Source organism: Lipotes vexillifer, unplaced genomic scaffold (assembly GCF_000442215.2).
Source record: "Lipotes vexillifer unplaced genomic scaffold, Lipotes_vexillifer_v1.1 scaffold1145, whole genome shotgun sequence".
Taxonomy (NCBI): Eukaryota; Metazoa; Chordata; class Mammalia; order Artiodactyla; family Lipotidae; genus Lipotes; species Lipotes vexillifer.
In genome coordinates, this window is record NW_006778097.1 from 139,893 (window position 1) to 158,805 (window position 18,913).

An 18,913-nucleotide genomic window follows, 5' to 3' on the forward strand; every position below is an offset into this window, starting at 1 on the left:
AATGCCGAGCAGAAAGGCCGGATGCCCTCCTCCCAGGCTCCGAGACACACCGTGGTGCACCTTGCGACAGAGCAGGGTGGATGTGGAGTGAGTCAGGACGCCTGTGCAGTGCCGGGTCTGGGGTGTCTGTGGGAATGGAGTTGTGGGTGGAAGCTTCTGGGGAGAGTAAAGGTGTCAGGCCACTCCCAGCCCAGATCTAGTTAGATCTGAACCTGGGGGCTGGGAGGACCAGAGCTACTGGGGAGGGAGCAGCCCTTTTGGAGGCGTCCCTGTCTGGATATGACTGACCTTGGCCTGACTTCATCGCTAACGCCTTACCCAGGCCCAGAGCAACCCTTAGCTGGCCCTTTGGTCCCCTCCCCTCCTCCCCTTCCTTTACCCCAAGTTCTAAGCTCCAGACTTGACTATTCGTATGACCAACCTGCCCGTTCTTCTGGGGAACTCCCAACAAGGTTGCAAGTCTCTAGCTTTTGCATACACTGACCCCCCCACCCCAACTCCCGGCATGCTCATCTCTCCCTTGACTGCTCTCCCTCTATTAAGCTTTCAAAATATTGTCCAGGAGTTTATATTCTGTGGGCCTTGCCTCATCGGTTGCAGGTGTGCCTAAGGCACACTTCCATTCGGCAGTGTTTTGTTGTCATTTACTTAGGTTCCCCCCAGCCCAGTGTGAGCTCCTAGAGAGTTGACATCTTTAATTAGAGACTGTGCCTCCCTTCCCCAGGTCAAGCACAGGGCTGGCGCCCAACTAATGCCTAGAGAATTGACCAGAGGGGTGGGCAGGGGATACAGCTGGGGGCACCTCAGGGAAGCAGGAAAGGGGTCTCCCGTTTCTCCGCTACCTGGCCCCCATTCATCATCTCTTTCAGTTCGCAGGGGCCCCATCTTCTCCAGGGACTAGCCGGGAGAAGGAGGTTGGGTGGCGTTCTAGCCCGGGTACCTCTCCACCGTTGCTCGGGTGAGCCAGACCTGTCCCATCCCGTCCCTTTTAGAGGGCCCCACTTGTTTCGTTGCCCTTTTAAGAAAGAGGAAATTCTTCTCATAAACAAGCGCCTCAACCAGAGCGCGGAGCCCAGCTGCTTGCCCCGCCGCATCCCCGGGAAATCGGGGGTGCTTCCAGGCACAGCGCCCACTCCAAGCTCAATCTAGGGGAAAGGGCTGGCGGCCTCTCCTCGCCGACGCTCGCCACAGCTCAGGGGCTGGGGTCCGAGGGACGGGAAGAGGCAGGAGGGACTTGGGGGAGCCTAGAAACAGCCCAGGGAGCGTCTGTAAAGTGCAGCTCCTTCAAGGGGCGAAAGGGCGCCGGGCCACTCCCTGCGGCCTAGGGGGTTCCCCGCCCACAGAGCTCACCCCACCTTCCCGCCTGGGCGGATTCCGAGGCCCCCGGGCGGGAGGCCCGAGTGACAGCCTCCTCCTCTTTGGAGGCGGGGAGTACCGGCGCTCGGGATCGTCCCTGTCCCTAGGGGGAGCTGGGAGTCAACGCCCAGGGAGCGTTAACTGCGCGGCGTGGGAGTCCCGGCCGCCTGGTCTCCTGGGGAGATGGCAAAGGAACTGGGCCTCAGAGGCACCGACTCTTGGGTTCCTTAGGACTTGGCGCCCTAAAAGGGGAGAACCACGCTTCTGTTTTACTGCCTGGAAAAGGGGTTTCAGGTGGAACAGAAAGGCTGAGGCCACTCCAGCGAGAGTGGGAGCGAGGCAGACCTTCGGGGAGGGGGACTATTCTTGATGGTTCAGGGATTTTGTGCTTTCCTGTTTCCGTTTCCCTGCTCTTTTGGATAAGAAGTGAATTAGCATTTATTTATCATTTTCAGACTCTATTTTTAAAGTACCAGTTTGGAGCCTGTGTCCCACCCCCAATTGGGTTGGTCTGTCAGGTTATTCCTATAGTTGCTCAATAAATACTTTAGGAATTTTTTTTTTTTTTTAAGTCCTAAGTGCCAGGCTCTGTGTTAAAGTGCTTTATTTACGTCCGTTGCAAGGTTGGTGTCCCCATTTTATAGTTGAGAACACTGAGATCTGGAGGTTAATCACTTGTCCAAACTAGGAGACAGCAGGTCCCTACGGAACCAGGGAAACCAGGGTTGGCCTGCTTCCAGAACTCCATCTTGCTGCCTCCACACACCGCCCCCGACCTCCACTGGTCCAGCAGGCCAGTCTGCCCCACTCGTTACACCCTCGGCCATGCCCTGGGTGGGAGCTCATCCAGAGGTCTTCTCCTGATCCTCTTCAGGAAGCCCATACAGAAAGTGTTGGTGGGAACCGTGGGCCAGAAGGGTGGCTCCATGGGTGATGAGACAGGTCCAGGCCTGGAGGAGGGGTGACCATGAGTACGGGAGAGGACAAGACCTTTGGGGAAGCCCCAGTGCATCCCCCCACTAAGCCCTCCATCTGTTGTCTCCTCTCCTTGCCTCCCCCATCCCCAAGGCGCCCGCGGACCCAACAGTACCAGGTAGATGGTGAGGCCCAGGTAGACTGCGGCCAGCAGTGCCACAAGGCTGAAGTAGGCAGGGTGGGGTAGGCTGGGCAAGTAGCTGACCACAAAGTAGAGATTGATGGCACAGATGAGCACCATGATGGAAGAAGTGAAGGCCTTGCTCACCCTTGGGGACAAGAGGGAGGCTCAGGATTGGCTGCATCTCCTCCAGTGCCCACAGCCAGCCTGGAGCTAAGGTCGGGGGTCGATACACAAAGCCAGCTTCCCAGGGCTGTGGGCCCTGGAGCAGACCCCTGGCCAACTTCTGCCTCCTGGGCCCTCCAGGCACCACACTGGCAGGATTTGGCAAAAGCAGAGTCTGAGGTGAGGGGGAGGAGCTCAAGCTCTAGAAACAGCCCCTGGCTCAGGATTCCAGTCCTGGCTCGTCCACTTGCTAGCTAGCTGTGTGACCTTGGGCAAGTTTCTTAACCTCTCTGACCTTATCTGGATAGTGGAAATAATGGGAATTCCTACCTCTTGGTGGTTGTGAGGACCAAGTGTGGTAATGTAAGTCCAGTGCTGGGGTTGGGGAGTACTCACAGGCCATTGGTAAACTCCTGCATCAGGGCGGGCATGCTGGTGAACGTGAGGATGGGCAGCACAGCGAAGGGAAGCTGGGGAGAATCGGGAGGAGGGGGCTGAGGGACCCTGCCCTTAGAATACAGTAAGGAGGGGAGGAGCAGGCCGGGGCTCCAGTCACCCTCTGCCTCACTGTGCACCCTTGGGAAAGTCTCCTAATCACGCTGAGCCTCAATTTCTCCACCTCTTTGCCTTCCAAGGTTGTAGGGGCTCCAAAGCAGGAGAAAGCATTTGGGGGCTCTGGCCCCAGGCTGCCTGAGCTTGTATCCCAGCTGTGCCACTGGTCACTTAACTGCATGCATCAGTTTTCCCATCTGCAAAATGGGGATAGTGGTGGTTCCTACCCCCTGGGGTGGCTGTGGGGAGTACATGAGGCTTGTAGATAAGGTGTGTTTAGAATAGCGCCTGGGAGGTAGGGGAGGCTCTGTAGGGGGATTGCTGTGGTTCCTGTTTGGCTCCACGGGGGGAAGGAGGTGATAGGGCCCACGGGCTCACCAGCAGGCTCTGCAGCACGTTGAGCAGGTCGTTGAGGCCTGACAGGTCCCGCAGGTCCCTGAAGACTGCCACGAGCATGGTGGGCAGGATGGCACAGGAGCGAGTGAGCAGGACTCGGGCGAAGCGTGACCACCGCAGCTTCAGGAAGCCCTGGGGGGTGGGGTGGGCACCTTGGTGGCGGGGTGCAGGACTGCGTTCCAAGGGAGGGACCCTCTATCCTCCCTCAGCCCACCTCATGCCTGGAGGAACACTGTTTCTCCATCTTTGAAATGGGGGCAGCTCTGTCCATAGTTGGTGGTGAGGGGATAGATGGGGGGAAATTAGGGGGGGTTCCCCTCCTTTAGAGGGTGTTCCCCTCCCACAGCTGATTGCTGAAGACTAAACCGTGTTGGAGAAAAGGCTCCTATTAGTTCTGGGTTTGCAGTCTCGGGCCTCATCTCGCTGAATCTCAGTTTTCTCATCTGTAAAATGGGGCTTATAAGGGCACCCGTTAGGCTGCCTTAAGGATCAAGGAAGCGGATGTCCGAGCCCCGAGTAGTGTGCCTTGTCCTCAGTCCCCTGCCCGCCCCGGCCCGCCCCAGCCCCACCTCCATCACAAACTGTCCCGCGTAGGTGCCGGTCATGGTGGAGCTCTGCCCGGCGGCCAGCAGACCCACCGCCCAGATGTAGAGGGCTGCGGGGCCAAAGAGGCAGCCCAGGATCACGCCCTGGAGGGAGGGGTGTGGTCAGAGCCATGGACCCGCCCCTTCTCGCGCAGACTCTGCCCCTGAGGTGGGCGTGGCGAGGAGCCCCGCTGGATCGAGCCCTTCCATACCCGCCCTGCCTCACGCTTACTCCTTGGTAAATGTCCACCGCCACTGTCAGGTTGTTCATGGGGAAGATCTTGGCGTAGTCGTGGAGGCTGCTGTTAGCACAGACGTTGAACTGCGGGCACCGGGCAGTAGGAAGGAGATGTGAAGCGCACACTCAATGTTGGAAAATCAGACCTCCAAGCCTTGGCCAAGGATTGAAAACTAGTGGCCCGCGGGCTGAATCCAGCCAGACGTATTTTGTGTGACTAACAAATTTTTTTTTCTTTAGTGTGAATTGGTTGACAACATTTACAATTGAGATTTAACATGAGACCCTGGTTTCCAGCTACTCTTGGATTGTAAGAGCTGGCATTACCACAGAGGGACAATTGGCCGGCAGTGACTCAGACTGCCCCACAGGCCCTTCTCCCTTACATGGGACCCACTTCCCACAGCTCTGTGACTCGGCCGGTCTCGAAGGCAGTGTGTGACTATGGTTTGCCATCCTATTTAGACCTCTCTCCTTATGCTAAGGAGCAGAGACCCAGGGAGGGCTATGACCTCACAAGGTCACACAGCAAGGCAGTGGCAGTGCCCATGTCCCCGGAGGCTTGGCCAGTCTGTCCCATCCCCACCCCACCCCGTCAGCGTTCAGTAAGCGCCCGACACTGGCTAGCAGTTGTTAGAGCCTTGGGACAGAGACTCACTCAAAAACTGAGACAGGCAGAGTCCCAGATCCCAGAGAGCCAGGGAGGAGATGGCCGGCTCCTTCGCTTTCAGAGCCTGCTCAAATGTCACCTCCTCCAAGAGGCCTCTCCTGACCACCTGGCCTAATGTAGTAGTCCCTCCCTCACCACACCCCCAATTATGTTTCATCACCCCCTTTATTTTCTTCACAACATCATTCATATTTTCCTTTGAAACCGATCAACTGATTGGTTGATTTGTTTCCTGTTTGCTCACTGCCTCCGAATTTAATCTGCAAGAGGGCAAGGTCTCTGTATCATTGACTGCTGTATCCCTAGGGCCTAAGACACTGGCTGATACATAACAAATGCTCAATAAATCTTTGCTGAATGAATGACAGTTTATCTACTAATAATGAAGATTATCACTAGAAACTCCAGAAAAGAAATTGACTGCCTGCATATTCCTGACCCCACGCTCATGCTTAGGCAGGCATCTCCCTCCCAGAATGCCCTCCCTGTAGTTTGCTGGGCAAATCCTGCCCATCCTTCAAGGTGCAGCTGGAATGCTGGATCCTCCAAGACTCAGCTCCTTCCCCCAGTCACCTCCCCTGGACGTCTGTGCCTTGTAGCGCCTGGCGTGGGGCTGACCACGTGCAAGCCTACATGTGGCGTGTCTCCCCAGTGGGGTGGGGAAGGGGCTCCGAGCCAGAGGCCAGGGTCGCAGACTCCCTCCCCTACCAGTGCCTGGAGTACAGGACAGAGACTCGTAGGGCTTAGCTGCACTTGTTTGGAGTCCCCAGCAAAGCCTGAAGGGCATGTGGGTATGGGATGTGCCTCACCGCAGCCTGGTTGGTTTGCTGGTAGAAGGCTTGCCCAAAGACAGCCACAACAAAGAGGTTGATGAAGAAGGAGACAGACAGGGCGATGGTGGCTTCAATCAGGAAATACATGTTGGCTTCTCGGATATCTGCCCTGCGGGTCCGGTCTATCTCTCGAGACTATGGAAGTCAAAGGGAGGGAAGCACCAAAGTGCCTCAGAGTCATCCCAACATTCTCTACCCTCACACCTCTACCTAAGTTCCCCCCAAACCCCAGTTCTTTCATGGCCATCTGGGATAGGCCTTTGTTTCTGCCTCAGGGCCTTTGCACTTGCCAGTCCCTCTGCTTAGAATCTCTTCTCCCCTGGCCTTCCTTCCCATCCTTCATGTTTCAAAGGCCTTTGCTGACTCCTTTTCTAAAGGAGCCCCCTCCTCAGTCATTCTCCATCATACTTCTCTGTTTTGTTTCCTTCAGAGCACCTTTCACAATCCATTTCTTTCCTTTATTGTTTACTTGCCCATGGTCTGTCTCTCCTGCTAGAATGCATGCTCTAAGAAGGCAGAGGACTTATCTGTCTCTTCATCACTGACCGCCAGCTCCCAGCACATAGTAGGCCCTCTATTATTACATATTGAATAAAGAGTGATTCACTTCCCTCCTAAATTCACAGAGTTGGGAGCCAAAGGGGTGGAGCTCCAGCCTTGGGGGCCAAGCCAGTGTGGCTGTTAGGGAGAGAGCATGTCTCCCTCCCCTCCAGTCTGCTCACCTTGACCAGGGCTGAGTGCAGGTAGATGTTGTGGGGCATGATGATGGCGCCAATGATGCCCACGGCCTGCAGCAGCTCGGGCTGGCCGCAGCCAGGGCACGAGGGCAGGAACAGGTCCCAAAGTAGTGCTCCCTGAGCAGGACGTGCCACCACATACTGTGGAGAGGAGCCTCGGTCAGGCTCCGCCCCACCCCTGAGCAGCCATTCTCACCCTCCACTCCAACCCTGGCCACTAGGGAGCATGGCTAAGGTCCGCTCCCCCCTCCCCTCAGGCTCTGCAGGGGGCAGAGTGGGGTGGCCTTGGTGTGGGGACGTGGTACTGGTATGGCTTCCCACCTCATAGCCGAAGGTCAAGGCCATAATGGTAATAAGAAATCCAAAAAAGGCTTCCAGCTTCCGCAACCCTAGGGGGAGAACAAAGGGGCAGAACCAAAAAACCAAACAACCAAAATTATAACATAAGCAATTATTAATAGCTGGTATCTTGAGCACTTTGTTCCAGGCACTGTGCCAAGTGCTTAACATATAGCGCTCAGTGAAGCCTCAACACAGCCCTGTGGCCTCTGTGCTATTATCCACGTGTTATAGATGAAGAAACAGAAGTCTAAGTAACTTGCTCAAGGCCATACAGTCAGAGTGAGGCTGCTAGGAGCACTTGTCCCAATTCAGCAGAGCATCAGCTCCTGCATTCATTGCCAGTCCCCCACCCGCCAAGTCCCCTATGGGATGAGAGGCACACCCACCATAGTTATCGAGGAAGAGGAAGGAGAATGTGTCCACGATGGTGATGAGGACACCACCCCAGAGTGGGATTCTGAAACCAGAGTGGCCTGCGTCAGCCCCGCCCGGTCCAGGAGTCCGGAACTCCCTCCTCAGGGCTGGAGCCGGTAGAATGTGGCCTCCTGGGAGCAGGCACTCAAGTGGCCCCAGACAGCTAAGGGAGAGGGGAGTGGGAGTGTGCTAGAGACGGGAAAAGGGCACATACACGCTAGGAAGGGCCAAGCTGTGTGGAGGACCAGCGTGGTAGGGAGCTTGGGGCTGCAGTCCTGAAGGCTGCATGGTGACTGACATCTGTGTGATTTGAGACAAGTCACTTTACATATCTGGGTCTCCACTTCCCCACCTGGCAAATTGGGCAATAGCTCTGAGTCAGAGGTGACTGGAGGATGAAATGGACGCGGGGAAATAGAAGGCCTGGGGAGGACGAAGCAGCTGTTCCCAGCCCTGGACTGAAGAGCTGGGGCCCCTCCGGAGTACCGTCCAGCGGAGAGCAGATTGAATGCAATAGCTGTGCCAATGACTTCCTGCATGTCTGAGCCCACGATGGCTAGCTCGATGGTCAGCCAGAGAAGGGTGCGGGGCACCTAGGGGGAGGTAATCCCGTCATTAAGGCTGGACCAATTATTTGTCTGTTGTCTCAGCTCTACACTGACTGACCTTTCTGTACCTGGCTCTGTACTCCTGGGCTGGAAGCCTGCAAACTACATTTGCAAGTCTGCCTTGCCAGCGGGCTTCCAGTTAGGTTTTCATGGTGTAAAATTAATCAACAGAAACTTCAATTAAATAGAGTCGGGAGATGAGAAGGGGAAGCTCCCACGCCCTGCGAAGATAGCAGAGCCCAACAGGAAGAAGAAAGACTCCTCTTCATGCCCGGCAAGGACTCAGCCACTGAAAAGCCATGGACTCTGTTTACTATTGGCCTCCCAACTTCCCTTTCCCCTCCGTAAAAGTGTTCTTCTTCTTTTGCCGTGCCGAGACTTGCACGTGGCTCCGCATGGCTGCAGACTCCCCAGTTATGATTCTCTGCTGATCCTGAATAAACCCGTCTTTGTTGGAGAAATATCTAGCAGTCTATTTGTTTTAGGTCAACAGTAGGAAATAGTTAAAGGAAGTGGAAAGGCAGGGAGACATCATTTTTACCCCCCGCTTCTGGAGCACCAGGCAATATGGGCTCCAGTCAGCAGTGGCAGCAATGTCTCTAGAAGCTTGGGTGCGAATGATGGCCCCTGGGCTCTTGTCCAGCAGCTTTCTGATCTCTGGGTAACATCTCCTTCCCTTGCTCCTCCAGCTCTCTCAACACCTTTGTGACTGCATCCCTGCATTAGATACCTTTGAAATATCTAGTGGTGTGATTTCTGTTTGCCTGCCTGGACACTGACAGCCAAGTCCCCAGTATCCACCCCGGCAAATGATTATCCCGAGCCAATGCCCACCTGTTTTTCACCTTGGGCAAGTCACCTCTTCAGGTGCTTCCTGTCCAGGTGCACCAAGCTCACCTTAGGGTAGTAGAGATGACAGACCTCGCCCAAGTCCTTGCCTGTCACCACGCCCAGCCGGGCAGCAAGTCGCTGGCAGAGCAAGCCCAGCACGGTGGCCCACAGCAGTACCCAGAGCAGCTGTGAGAAGCCAGGGAGAGGCCCATCAGCCAGAAGGACCAGCCTCTGATAAGCCCTGAGCTGCTGGGACCCTCTAACCAAGGACACCCTCTGGGGAGCGAGTGGGGGAGATGGAGCTAGAAGACCCCCGCCCCCACTCCCGCAGGGCTGCTTTGGGGACCCTTTTGTGGTCCATTTGAACTTAACACCTGTTCCCAGGAACACTGGCCATGAAGGCCACTCTGGGGAAACGTGGCAAGCTGGGGGTCTCCACCCACTTAGCCTGGTCACCCCCGCCCCACCGTGCCCCGACTCAATCACTTTGAATCCAGCCACAGCCCCAGCCTGAAGATCCGACTCGATGTTTCCTGGGTCCAGGAAAGCAATGCTCATAAGGAAGCCGGGCCCGGTGAACGCCCACAACTTCCGCAGGCTGAATGCACCCTGTGGAGGGAAGTGGAGGGGTCTTGGACACAGGGATGGGGGCTGCTGGCCATGGCCAGCCCCCAGGTGAGCCCCTCTGGGCTCATGGGCCCAGGCTGGCCAGCCCTGCCCTCCATTCCCCATTCCTGGAGCTGCCAACCTGGGGTGGGGGGTAGTGGAGCACAGTGGGTGGGAGGAACTTGGGATTTGCTGAGTCACGGCAGATCAGCTTTCTGGATTGGTCAGGTTCTGTGGTCTACACTTGACCAGCCTGCCTCGGACAGGCCCTGAGTCAGCAGATCCTCAGAGCCCAGAGGGGAGCTTTCCTGGGTCAGTCCTCCCTGCCCAGTCCCTTCTCAGACCACAGGGCCTCCTCTCTGGAGTCCACTGAGCCTAGGGTCTCCCCACCCCCATTCCGGAGGTTGGCCTGGCAGCCTGGGCATCTGCTAAAGATTCTGGGAATGCAGGGTGGTGCTCTCTTAGAAGCCAGCCAGCAGGCTCCACGTCTCCCGATGCCCTTGTCTGCGTCCTTTCCTTAAATGTTACAACAAATCCTTGAGGCTCCAACCGGAATTCACCCCAGGTCCCTTTCCCTTCCTAGGAAAGCTGAGATTCATCTAGAAAGCCACTTGATAATTTTTAGACAAATATTAAGTGCCCCAGCTGAGTACTGGGGACAGAAGCAGGAAGGCAGTGGTTGCCGTTGTCCATCACTGCTGCTCAGAGCTGGAAGGGACCCCCCCTCCCCTTGTGAGATCCCATGTGATCTTGTCCATCCCGAAAGACCCCAGGAAGTTTCCAGCATTCTCACCGGTTCTGCATCTGGGATGGGGATCTTCTTGCTCAGGTAGGTCCCTCCAGGAGGCTCTTGCTGTAACCCTGGGTTGGGTGGGCTGGAGATGGAGCCATATCTGGTCCTGCTGAGCTTTGGGGGGCCTGTGTCACCTGCAAGGGGCCCCATGAGCCTTGGTGAGTGACCTGCCTCTTTCTGGTGGCCCAGGATTAAAGCCATCTGTCCTCTTCCCACACCTCCTCTTGGCAAAGTGGAGAAATGAAGGCCCAACTGAACAGGAGGCCTTGACTTCCATCTTGGGTCCACCACCTCAACCCCGGACCAAACATTACAGAAGATGTGTGAGAAGCGGGGCCTTCATGATTATCCTCTCCCATATGAGTGCAGAGATTCCCAGACCCAGATCTCTCTCGTCACGGAGGATGTGGAGGGACATGGGTTCTGAGGAGGGAAAGCTGGCCCCACCGTGTGTGCCCCTTGGCCTCATCCCTGCCACCTCCAGCAGCCAAGGAAGCTCCAGGGGTTCCAGATCCACAGAGATGAGGCAAGGGGGCACTCTGCCCTTGGGGATGTGAAGAACCCAACCCCAGGCTGGTGTCCTTGCCCGCCTGACTCTCCCCCCACCACCCCCATTCAGGCTCTGTCCCTGGAGGGGGCCACTCACCTGCCATGAGGACCGCAGACTCAGGCACTCTGCACAAGTGGTGTGCTGGACAGCCCTTATGGCCACGCTTCCTCTCTGGGTGCTGGTGAGTGCATGAGTCCACACCCTCTTACCCATCCTCAGCTGAGCTGGGCTGTCCTCACACTCACGGAGCATTGTGAAACACTTTCCAAAGGCAGAAGTGGCCGGCACTGGTGGAAGGGTCTGAGTGACCACAGTATGGCCATTTGTTCCCCTCCTGGCCTGAGTCCCACAACTCCTCTGGCTCCCTTCCAGGCACCCCAAGTTCTGTGCCTCCCAAGTTAGCTCTGATTTCAGACACTTCCTGCCACTTGGGCATTCATGTCTAGATCACGTGACTGCCCCCTGCCTCCGCCTTCTCTCACCCTGCACAAACAGACCCTTTTTTTCATTCTTGAGTCCCATGGCCAGTGGTTGACCTAATGGGAGGAAAGGAGTTCTGATGCCTACCTCGACCTCAGTTTCCCACTGAGTGCCTCAGAGGAAAAGACCTTCCAGGCACTGCCACAGGGACATGCATTGAAGATTCAGGCCAAAGAGATCCTCAGAAGAAAGGGGCACTGGAATTCTGGTCCTTGTTCTGCCAACGATCCACTTGACGTTGTCATCAGATCATGTCCTGTCTCTGACCTTGTTTCTTCTGTTAAAGGAAGGGCTCAGACTAGCTAAGTGGTTAAAAGTTTAGGTGTCCAAGGAGGTCAGGCAGGTAAGATGAACTATGAGACAGGTTGGGAATGAGAAAAATAGTGCCAGCTCTGGACTTCCCTGGTGATTTAGTGGTTAAGGCTCTGTGCTTCCACTGCAGGAGGCACGGGTTTGATCCCTGGTCGGGGAAGTTCCTCATGCCGCCGCAAGTGCAGCCAAAAAAAAAAGTGAAAAATAGTGCCACCTCAGTGCTGAATGACAAAAGATGCCAAGCCTCAGCTGTGGGGGTGGGTACGGTAATAGGGTGTGTTGGACTGTAGCAAAACAAAGGTCATAAACTCTGTCTGAAGAGGGCAGTGCTTACAGAGTTCCAGACAATTGTCATGTGGAAATGTGGGTCCACTGTCATCATGTCCTCTGACTTGTCAAGGGAGCTGGAAAATGTATGCAACATATGCTTTTTGAATACTAGGCTAAAGTTTTTTGAAAATATTGTGTAATCTAAACATACATTTCTATGGGCTGGATTCCACTTGAGGGTGACCAATCTATTACTTCTAGACGGTTCCAGCTGCCAATCTCTTCTCCTTGCCAGCTGCCAGCTCCTTTATCCCCCCACTTACCTCCTTCAGAGTCTTCTCCCTGCCATGCCCTGCAGCCTTTCTTTTCTGCCAAGGAGATTCAGACCTTGAATTGTCATGGGGTTTCCAACTCCAAAGTCTGCGACTTCAGGACTCAGAGAAAATTGGGGCAGGTTCTCACATCCAGACCTGATCTGGGATATGATGTATCCCCACGTTGAGTCAAAAATTGGAGCCAAAGCTTAGGAAACCAGGATGGGGGGAGGCAGCCAATTTCCTGGCTCCTCATTGATTGAAGAGGCTGGAGGGACAGGAGAGGTGTGGGTGTGGGTAGGGGAGTGAATGGCGTGTCAGAGAGGAGGGAACTGCACTGGGGTTTGTCGCTCGCTGTGCAGTCCTGTTGCTCGAGGTATGGTCACCATCCTTGACCTCTAGGGTTTACACAGGTTTGCAGTCGCTATCTTGGACTCACGTGGTGGTGGCTGTGGGGTGGGGCTGGGGTAGGATGCTGTGATGGTTTAGTTTTTTGTGTCAGTTTGACTGGGCCATGGGGTGCCCAGTAATTTGGTCAAACATTCTGGGTATGTCTGTGAGGGTGTTTTTGGAGATTAATATTTTAATCAGTAGACTAAGTAAGTCTGATTTCCCTCCCTAATGGTGTATCATCCAACCAGTTGAAGACCCGAAGAGGACAAAAGGCTGAGTAAGGGAGAATTCTCTCTCCCCAAGGACTGCTTTTGAACTGGGACACTGGTCTCCTGTCTTCAAACTTGAGTTGGACTAGAACTTACACCACCGGCCCACCTGTTTCTCAGGCCTTCAGACTGGGATTATATATGCCATTGGCTCTCCAGCTTGCAAATCTTGAGATTCTTGGTCTCTATCCTCACATGAACCAATTCCTTATTATCTGTCTATCTATCTATCTATCATCTATATTTTCATTGGTTCTGTTTCTCTGGAGAAGCCTGACTAAGACAGCATCCTGTCTTCCTCTTTGCATCTTTTGTGGGGCCTTCCCTATAGTTAGGAACTCGGTGAGTATAACTGATTAATGACTGATCAATACCCTCTACAACCTCTACCTTACAGAAGAGGCAGTATGTGTAATGGTTAAGAGCAGAGGTTTCTGGGCAGAGTGTCTACGTGAGCCAGAGCTCCAGAAATCTGCATAGTAGTCCCCTTGGATCTGGAGTTGTTGCTGAGTACTAAACCCTGCATGCATAGGGTGAAATTGCATGAAGCCCAATTTGCTCAAAATGGATCACAGACTTAAATGTAAATTTAAAACTGTAAAACTTTTAGGAAAAAACTAGGAGAGGGAATTCCCTGGTGGTCCAGTGGTTAGGACTCAGTGCTTTCACTGCCGTGGCTTGGGGTCCATTCCTGGTTGGGGAACGAAGATCCGCAAGCCACTTGGCGAGGCCAAAAAAAAAAAAAAAAAAAAAAAAAATTGGAGAAAATCTTCAGGATCTAGAACCAGACAAAAATTTGTTAGACTTGACACTTATAAAAGCATGATTTATAAAGGGAAAAATGATGAATTGGTCCTCATCAAAATTAAAAACTTTTGCTCTGTGAAGGACCCTGTTAAGAGAATGAAGAGACAAGCTAAAGGTTCAGAGAAAATATTTGCAAACCACATATCTGACAAAAGACCAGTATCCAGAAATAGGGAAATCTCTTAAAACTCAAGAGTGAAAACTCAAACAATCCAATTAGAAATGGGCAGGGAGTTCCCTGGTGGTGTAGTGGTTAGGATTCAGTGCTTTCACTGCTGTGGCCCGGGTTCAATCCCTGGTCGGGGAACTGAGATCCCACAAGCCTCGTGGCGGGGTCAAAAAAAAACAATCCAAAACAAAACACCAAACAAAAAAGAAATGGGCAAAAGTCATAAACACACAGTTCACCAAACAGGATGTACAGATAGCAAACAAATATATGAAAAGATGTTCAGCGTCATTAGCCATTAGGGAAATGCAAATTAAATCATAATGAGATATCACTACACGACTATCAGAATAGCTAAGTTAAAAAATAGTCACAATACCAAATGTTGGTGAGGATGTGGAGAAACTAGGTCGATCACTGATATGTTGCTGGTGGGAATGTAAAATGGTACAGCCACTCTGGAGATAGTTTGGAAATTCCTTTAAAAATTAAAGATGCAGAGCTTCCCTGGTGGCGCAGTGGTTGAGAGTCCGCCTGCCGATGCAGGGGACACGGGTTCGTGTCCTGGTCCGGGAAGATCCCACATGCCGCGGAGCGGCTGGGCCCGGGAGCCATGGCCGCTGAGCCTGCGTGTCCGGAGCCTGTGCTCCACAGCGGGAGAGGCCACGACAGTGAGAGGCCCGTGTACGGTTAAAAAAAAAAAAAAAAAAAAAAAAGATGCAGGAACTTCCCTTGCGGTCCAGTGGTTAAGACTTCGCCTTCCAATGCAGGGGGTATGGGTTCGATCCCTGGTCGGGGAGCTGGGATCTCACATGCCTCACGGCCGAAAAAGCAAACAAACATAAAAAACCCCATAAAGCAGAAGCAATATTGTACAAATTCAATAAAGACTTTAAAAATGGTCTACATCAAAAAAATCTTTAAAAATAAAATTAAAGATGCAACTACCATAGGATTCAGCAACTGCACTCCTGGGCTTTTTTTTCCCCCAGAGCAATGATGACTTATGTTCACACAAAAACCTGTACACAAATACTTAGAGCAGTTTTATTCATAATAGCTCAAACTGGAAACAACCCATACCATCCTTCAACGGGTGAATGGTAACCAAACGACGGGACATCCATACCATAGAATATACTATGGTACTCATACCATATACTATGGTATACATTTATCCCAGAGAAATTAAAACTTGTGTTCATACAAAAACCTGTATATAAATGTTTATAGCAGCTTTATGTCTAATAGCCAAAAACTAGAATTAGCCTGGATGTCATTCAACAGGAGAATGGTAAAACTAACTGCAGTACAAACCACGGATTACTACTTAGCAGTGAAAGGAACAAACTACTGATACACACAGTAACTTGGATGAATCTCCAGGAAATCATGCTAGGTGAAAAAAGTCAATCTGAAAAGCTTACATGTTTTACTATTACATTATATAACATTTTTGCAATGACAAAATTTTGGAAATGAAGGTCAGATTTACTACTTTTTTCCTTTTGCTACTAAGTTGCAGCCAGTAGAGATGGGTGAGGTCGGGGGTGGAGAGGGATGTAGGTGTGATTCTGAAAAGATAACTTGAAAGATCCTTGTGGTATTGGAACTGTTCTGTACCTTGACCTTGGTGGAGGATACACAAACCTACACATATGACAAACTGTACAGAACTTAATACACACACATGAGTACAAGTAAAACTGGGGATATCTGAAAAAGAGCAGTGGATCTTGTTAAGGTCAATATGCTGGTTGTATTCTTTTTTACTTTTTTAATTTTTTAAATTTTTGGCTGCATTGGGTCTTTGTTGCTGCATGTAGGCTTTCTCTAGTTGCGGTGAGCAGGGGCTACTCTTTGTTGTGGTGCACAGGCTTCTCATTGCAGTGGCTTCTCTTGTTGCAGAACACGAGCTCTAGGCATGCGGGCTTCAGTAGTCACAGGATGTGGGCTCAGTAGTTGTGGCTCATGGGTTCTAGAGCACAGGCTCAGTAGTTGTGGCGCATGGGCTTAGTTGCTCTGCAGTACGTGGGCTCTTCCCGGTCTGGGGATCGAATCCGTGTCCCCAAATTTATAAAGACAGAAAGTAGAATGATAATTACCAGGGACCAGGGGATGAGGGGGGGAAAGGGGAGTTATTATTTAATGGGTACAGAGTTTTTTTCTGGGATGATAAAAATGTTCCAGAAACAGATGGTGGTGATGGTTGTTGGTTGTACAATAATGTGAGTGTACTTAATGTTGCAGAATTGTGGTTAAAAGGGTACATTTAATGTATATTTTACCACCGAGAAAAGTGGAAAAAATCCTGGTTGTAATATTGAATTTTTAAAAAATATTTAATTCTATTTATTTTTGGCTGCATTGGGTCTTCATTGTAGTGGCTTCTCTTGCTGCCGAGCATGGGCTCTAGGCACATGGGCTTCAGTAGATGTGGCACGCGGGCTCAGTAGTAGTGGCTCGTAGGCTCTAGAGCACAAGCTCAGTAGTTGCGGCACCGGGGCTTAGTTGCTCCGTGGCATGTGGGATCTTCCCGGACCAGGGATCGAACCTGTGTCCCCTGCATTGGCAGGCAGATTCTTATCCACTGTGCCACCAGGGAAGTCCCTGTAATATTATATTATATTAACATTTTGCAAGATGTTACCATTGGGACAAAGTGGGTAAAATGTACATGAGATCTCTCTGAATTATTTCCTACAACTACGTGTGAATCTGCAATTATCTCAATTTTTAAAGTGAAGGAAAAGTCTTATTGAATGAATATTATACTTTAATAAAATTGATTTTTAAAAAATCCACCAGGGAAATTCCCTGGTGGCCCAGTGGTTAGGACTCAGGGCTTTCACTGCTGAGGGCCTGGGTTCAATCCCTGGTCGGGGAACTAAGATCCCACAAGTCACGTTGCGTGGCCAAAAGAAAAAAAAAATCCACCAGAGTCAGAGTCTCTGGAATCAAATGGCCTGGGTGTGAATCTTTCTTACTAACTCGATGACTTGGGCAAGTTTCTTAGGCCCTCAGTGTCCTCACCTGTGAAGTAGGGGTGATGAAAATACCCCGAAGCGTTTGTGTGAGGCCCAAGAAATGCGCCTAGCACAGCGCAGTTAGTTGCTTTTGTAAACTGGGTTCCAAAATGTCATTGGTCACTGTCAGTTCTTCAGAACTCCAAATACATTTTCTGTTAAAAACATTGATGCACGTGGTGGTTTAATTCTCAGTCTCATCCACCAAAGGCTTTGGATGCAGTGTAGCTCAAACATGGGGCATTTGTGATGATTAAATAACAAACGATAGGGCTTCCCTGGTGGCACAGTGGTTAAGAACCCGCCTGCCAATGCAGGCGACACGGGTTCAAGCCCTGGTCCAGGAAGATCCCACATGCCATGGAGCAACTAAGCTCGGGTGCCACAACTACTGAGCCTGTGCTCTAGAGCCCGCCAGCCACGGCTACTGAAGCCCATGCGCTTAGAGCCCGTGCTCTGCAACAAGAGAAGCCACTGCAATGAAGAGTAGCCCCGGCTCACTGCAACTAGAGAAAGCCCGCATGCAGCAACGAAGACTCAATGCAGCCAAAAATAAATAAGTAAAATAAATAAATTTATTTTAAAAAATAACAAAGGACAATTCTGATGCAATATATCATAAAACAAAATGGGGAAACGATCAAACTAAAAAGAATGTTTTTTTAAAATTTATTTATTTTATTTATTTATGGCTGCATTAGGTCTTCATTGCTGTGCATGGGATTTCTCCAGTTGTGTCGAGTGGGGGCTACTCTTGGTTGTGGTGTGCAGGCTTCTCATTGCGGTGGTTTCTCTTGTTGCGGAGCACAGGCCCTAGGTGCGCGGGCTTCAGTAGTTGTGGTACGTTGGCTCAGTAGTTGTGGCTCACGGGCTCTAGAACACAGACTCAGTAGCTGTGGTGCACAGGCTTAGTTGCTCCGCGGCATGTGGAATCTTCCTTGATCAGGGCTCAAACTCGTGTCCCCTGCATTGGCAGGCGGATTCTTAACCACTGCGCCACCAGGGAAGTCCCCAAGAATGAGTTTTAGTGGGAATGCTGGTGTTGGGGAAACAGCAGATTTAACCAAAAGAAGGGAGGAGCACGACAGAGATTCAGAAGGTCAAATCTGCACCTTCCAAGGGCATTATCAGCCCTGTTTTTTAATTTTGTTGTCAAATGTCAAAATGTAAGACTCTCTTTTTAGGGCTCCATTGATCTATAGCATTGCTCTTAGTTTATTTGCTTGTATTATGGCTTCTGGTGGGAAGGAAAAGCGCAGAAACAGGCAGACATTCAAGTATTTGCCTAACCCACTTCCAGGGCCTCTTAGGCTCCCAGACAGAGGGCAACACTTTAGTTGCGTTCTTGTCAGGACAAGACCATCTTGTCCTGAACCCCTTGCAGTAGCTCAGACATTCCATGCTCCCTCCCTCTCATCTCCATGCCTTGGCATATGTTGCTTCCTCCTCAAACACCTCTGCCTGGCAAACAGCCTCTCATCATTCAGGATTCAGTTATGGTGTGACCTCTTCCAGGAAGCCTTCCTTGATTTCTCCAGGGCTAGACTGTATGCTCCCGTAGCACAATGCCTTCCCTGTCTGCCCCGGCAATTCAAAGCACTGAAGCTGCTGTCAGTGACAATGCAGTAGGGAATGGGGCAGTGTCTGGGTACCTGGGGAAGGGGAAAGACAGTGTATAGTCAACGCTACTCTGGACAGATCTAAAGCAGGACGATGACTCTTCTCTGTTCTGGGATCTGTCTCCAGAGAGCCACCTCTGATCTGTTTATCAGAGTGGATTCACATACGGCCTTGAGCCAGGCTCCCTGGGTCTAAATCCTGGTTCTGCCACTAACCAGTTGCGTGGCCTTGACCTTAACCTTTCCTTCATCTGTAAAATGGGTATAATAATAGAACCCACCTCATAGGGGTATTGTGAGAATCACATGACTTATGTGTAGAGGGATTAGAATAGTAAGTGCTGCATAGGGCTTGCTCTTATTACTACTATTCCTTTCCCTTTGCCTCTCTGGGTTCTCAACACTAGATCAAGTCGCATTAAACACTCTAATATTGCAGGTAGCACTTTGCATGGTCTACACTCACACATTCATCCACGGGAG

At 51.7% G+C, this 18,913-nt stretch overlaps 1 protein-coding gene across 2 annotated transcripts; it reads right to left on the bottom strand.

Annotated features, from left to right (window-relative positions):
- Positions 1–1,773: 1,773 nt before the first annotated feature.
- On the bottom strand, positions 1,774–10,953 carry SLC11A1 (solute carrier family 11 member 1). 2 transcript variants are annotated; one of them, XM_007451419.1, is made up of 15 exons: positions 10,868–10,953; positions 10,222–10,355; positions 9,309–9,431; positions 8,889–9,008; positions 7,870–7,976; positions 7,356–7,426; positions 6,949–7,016; positions 6,613–6,768; positions 5,867–6,025; positions 4,382–4,471; positions 4,135–4,254; positions 3,548–3,697; positions 3,014–3,087; positions 2,447–2,600; positions 1,774–2,306 (listed from the first exon to the last, which is right to left on the bottom strand). In XM_007451419.1, exons 1-15 carry the CDS (start codon positions 10,872–10,874, stop codon positions 2,199–2,201), a joined length of 1,641 nt encoding a protein of 546 aa, XP_007451481.1. In that variant the 5' UTR covers positions 10,875–10,953; the 3' UTR covers positions 1,774–2,198. The 2 variants fall into 2 exon arrangements, with proteins under 2 accessions (XP_007451481.1, XP_007451480.1); XM_007451418.1 differs by lacking the exon at positions 10,868–10,953 and having other exon boundaries at positions 2,181–2,306; positions 10,254–10,358.
- Positions 10,954–18,913: the final 7,960 nt, after the last annotated feature.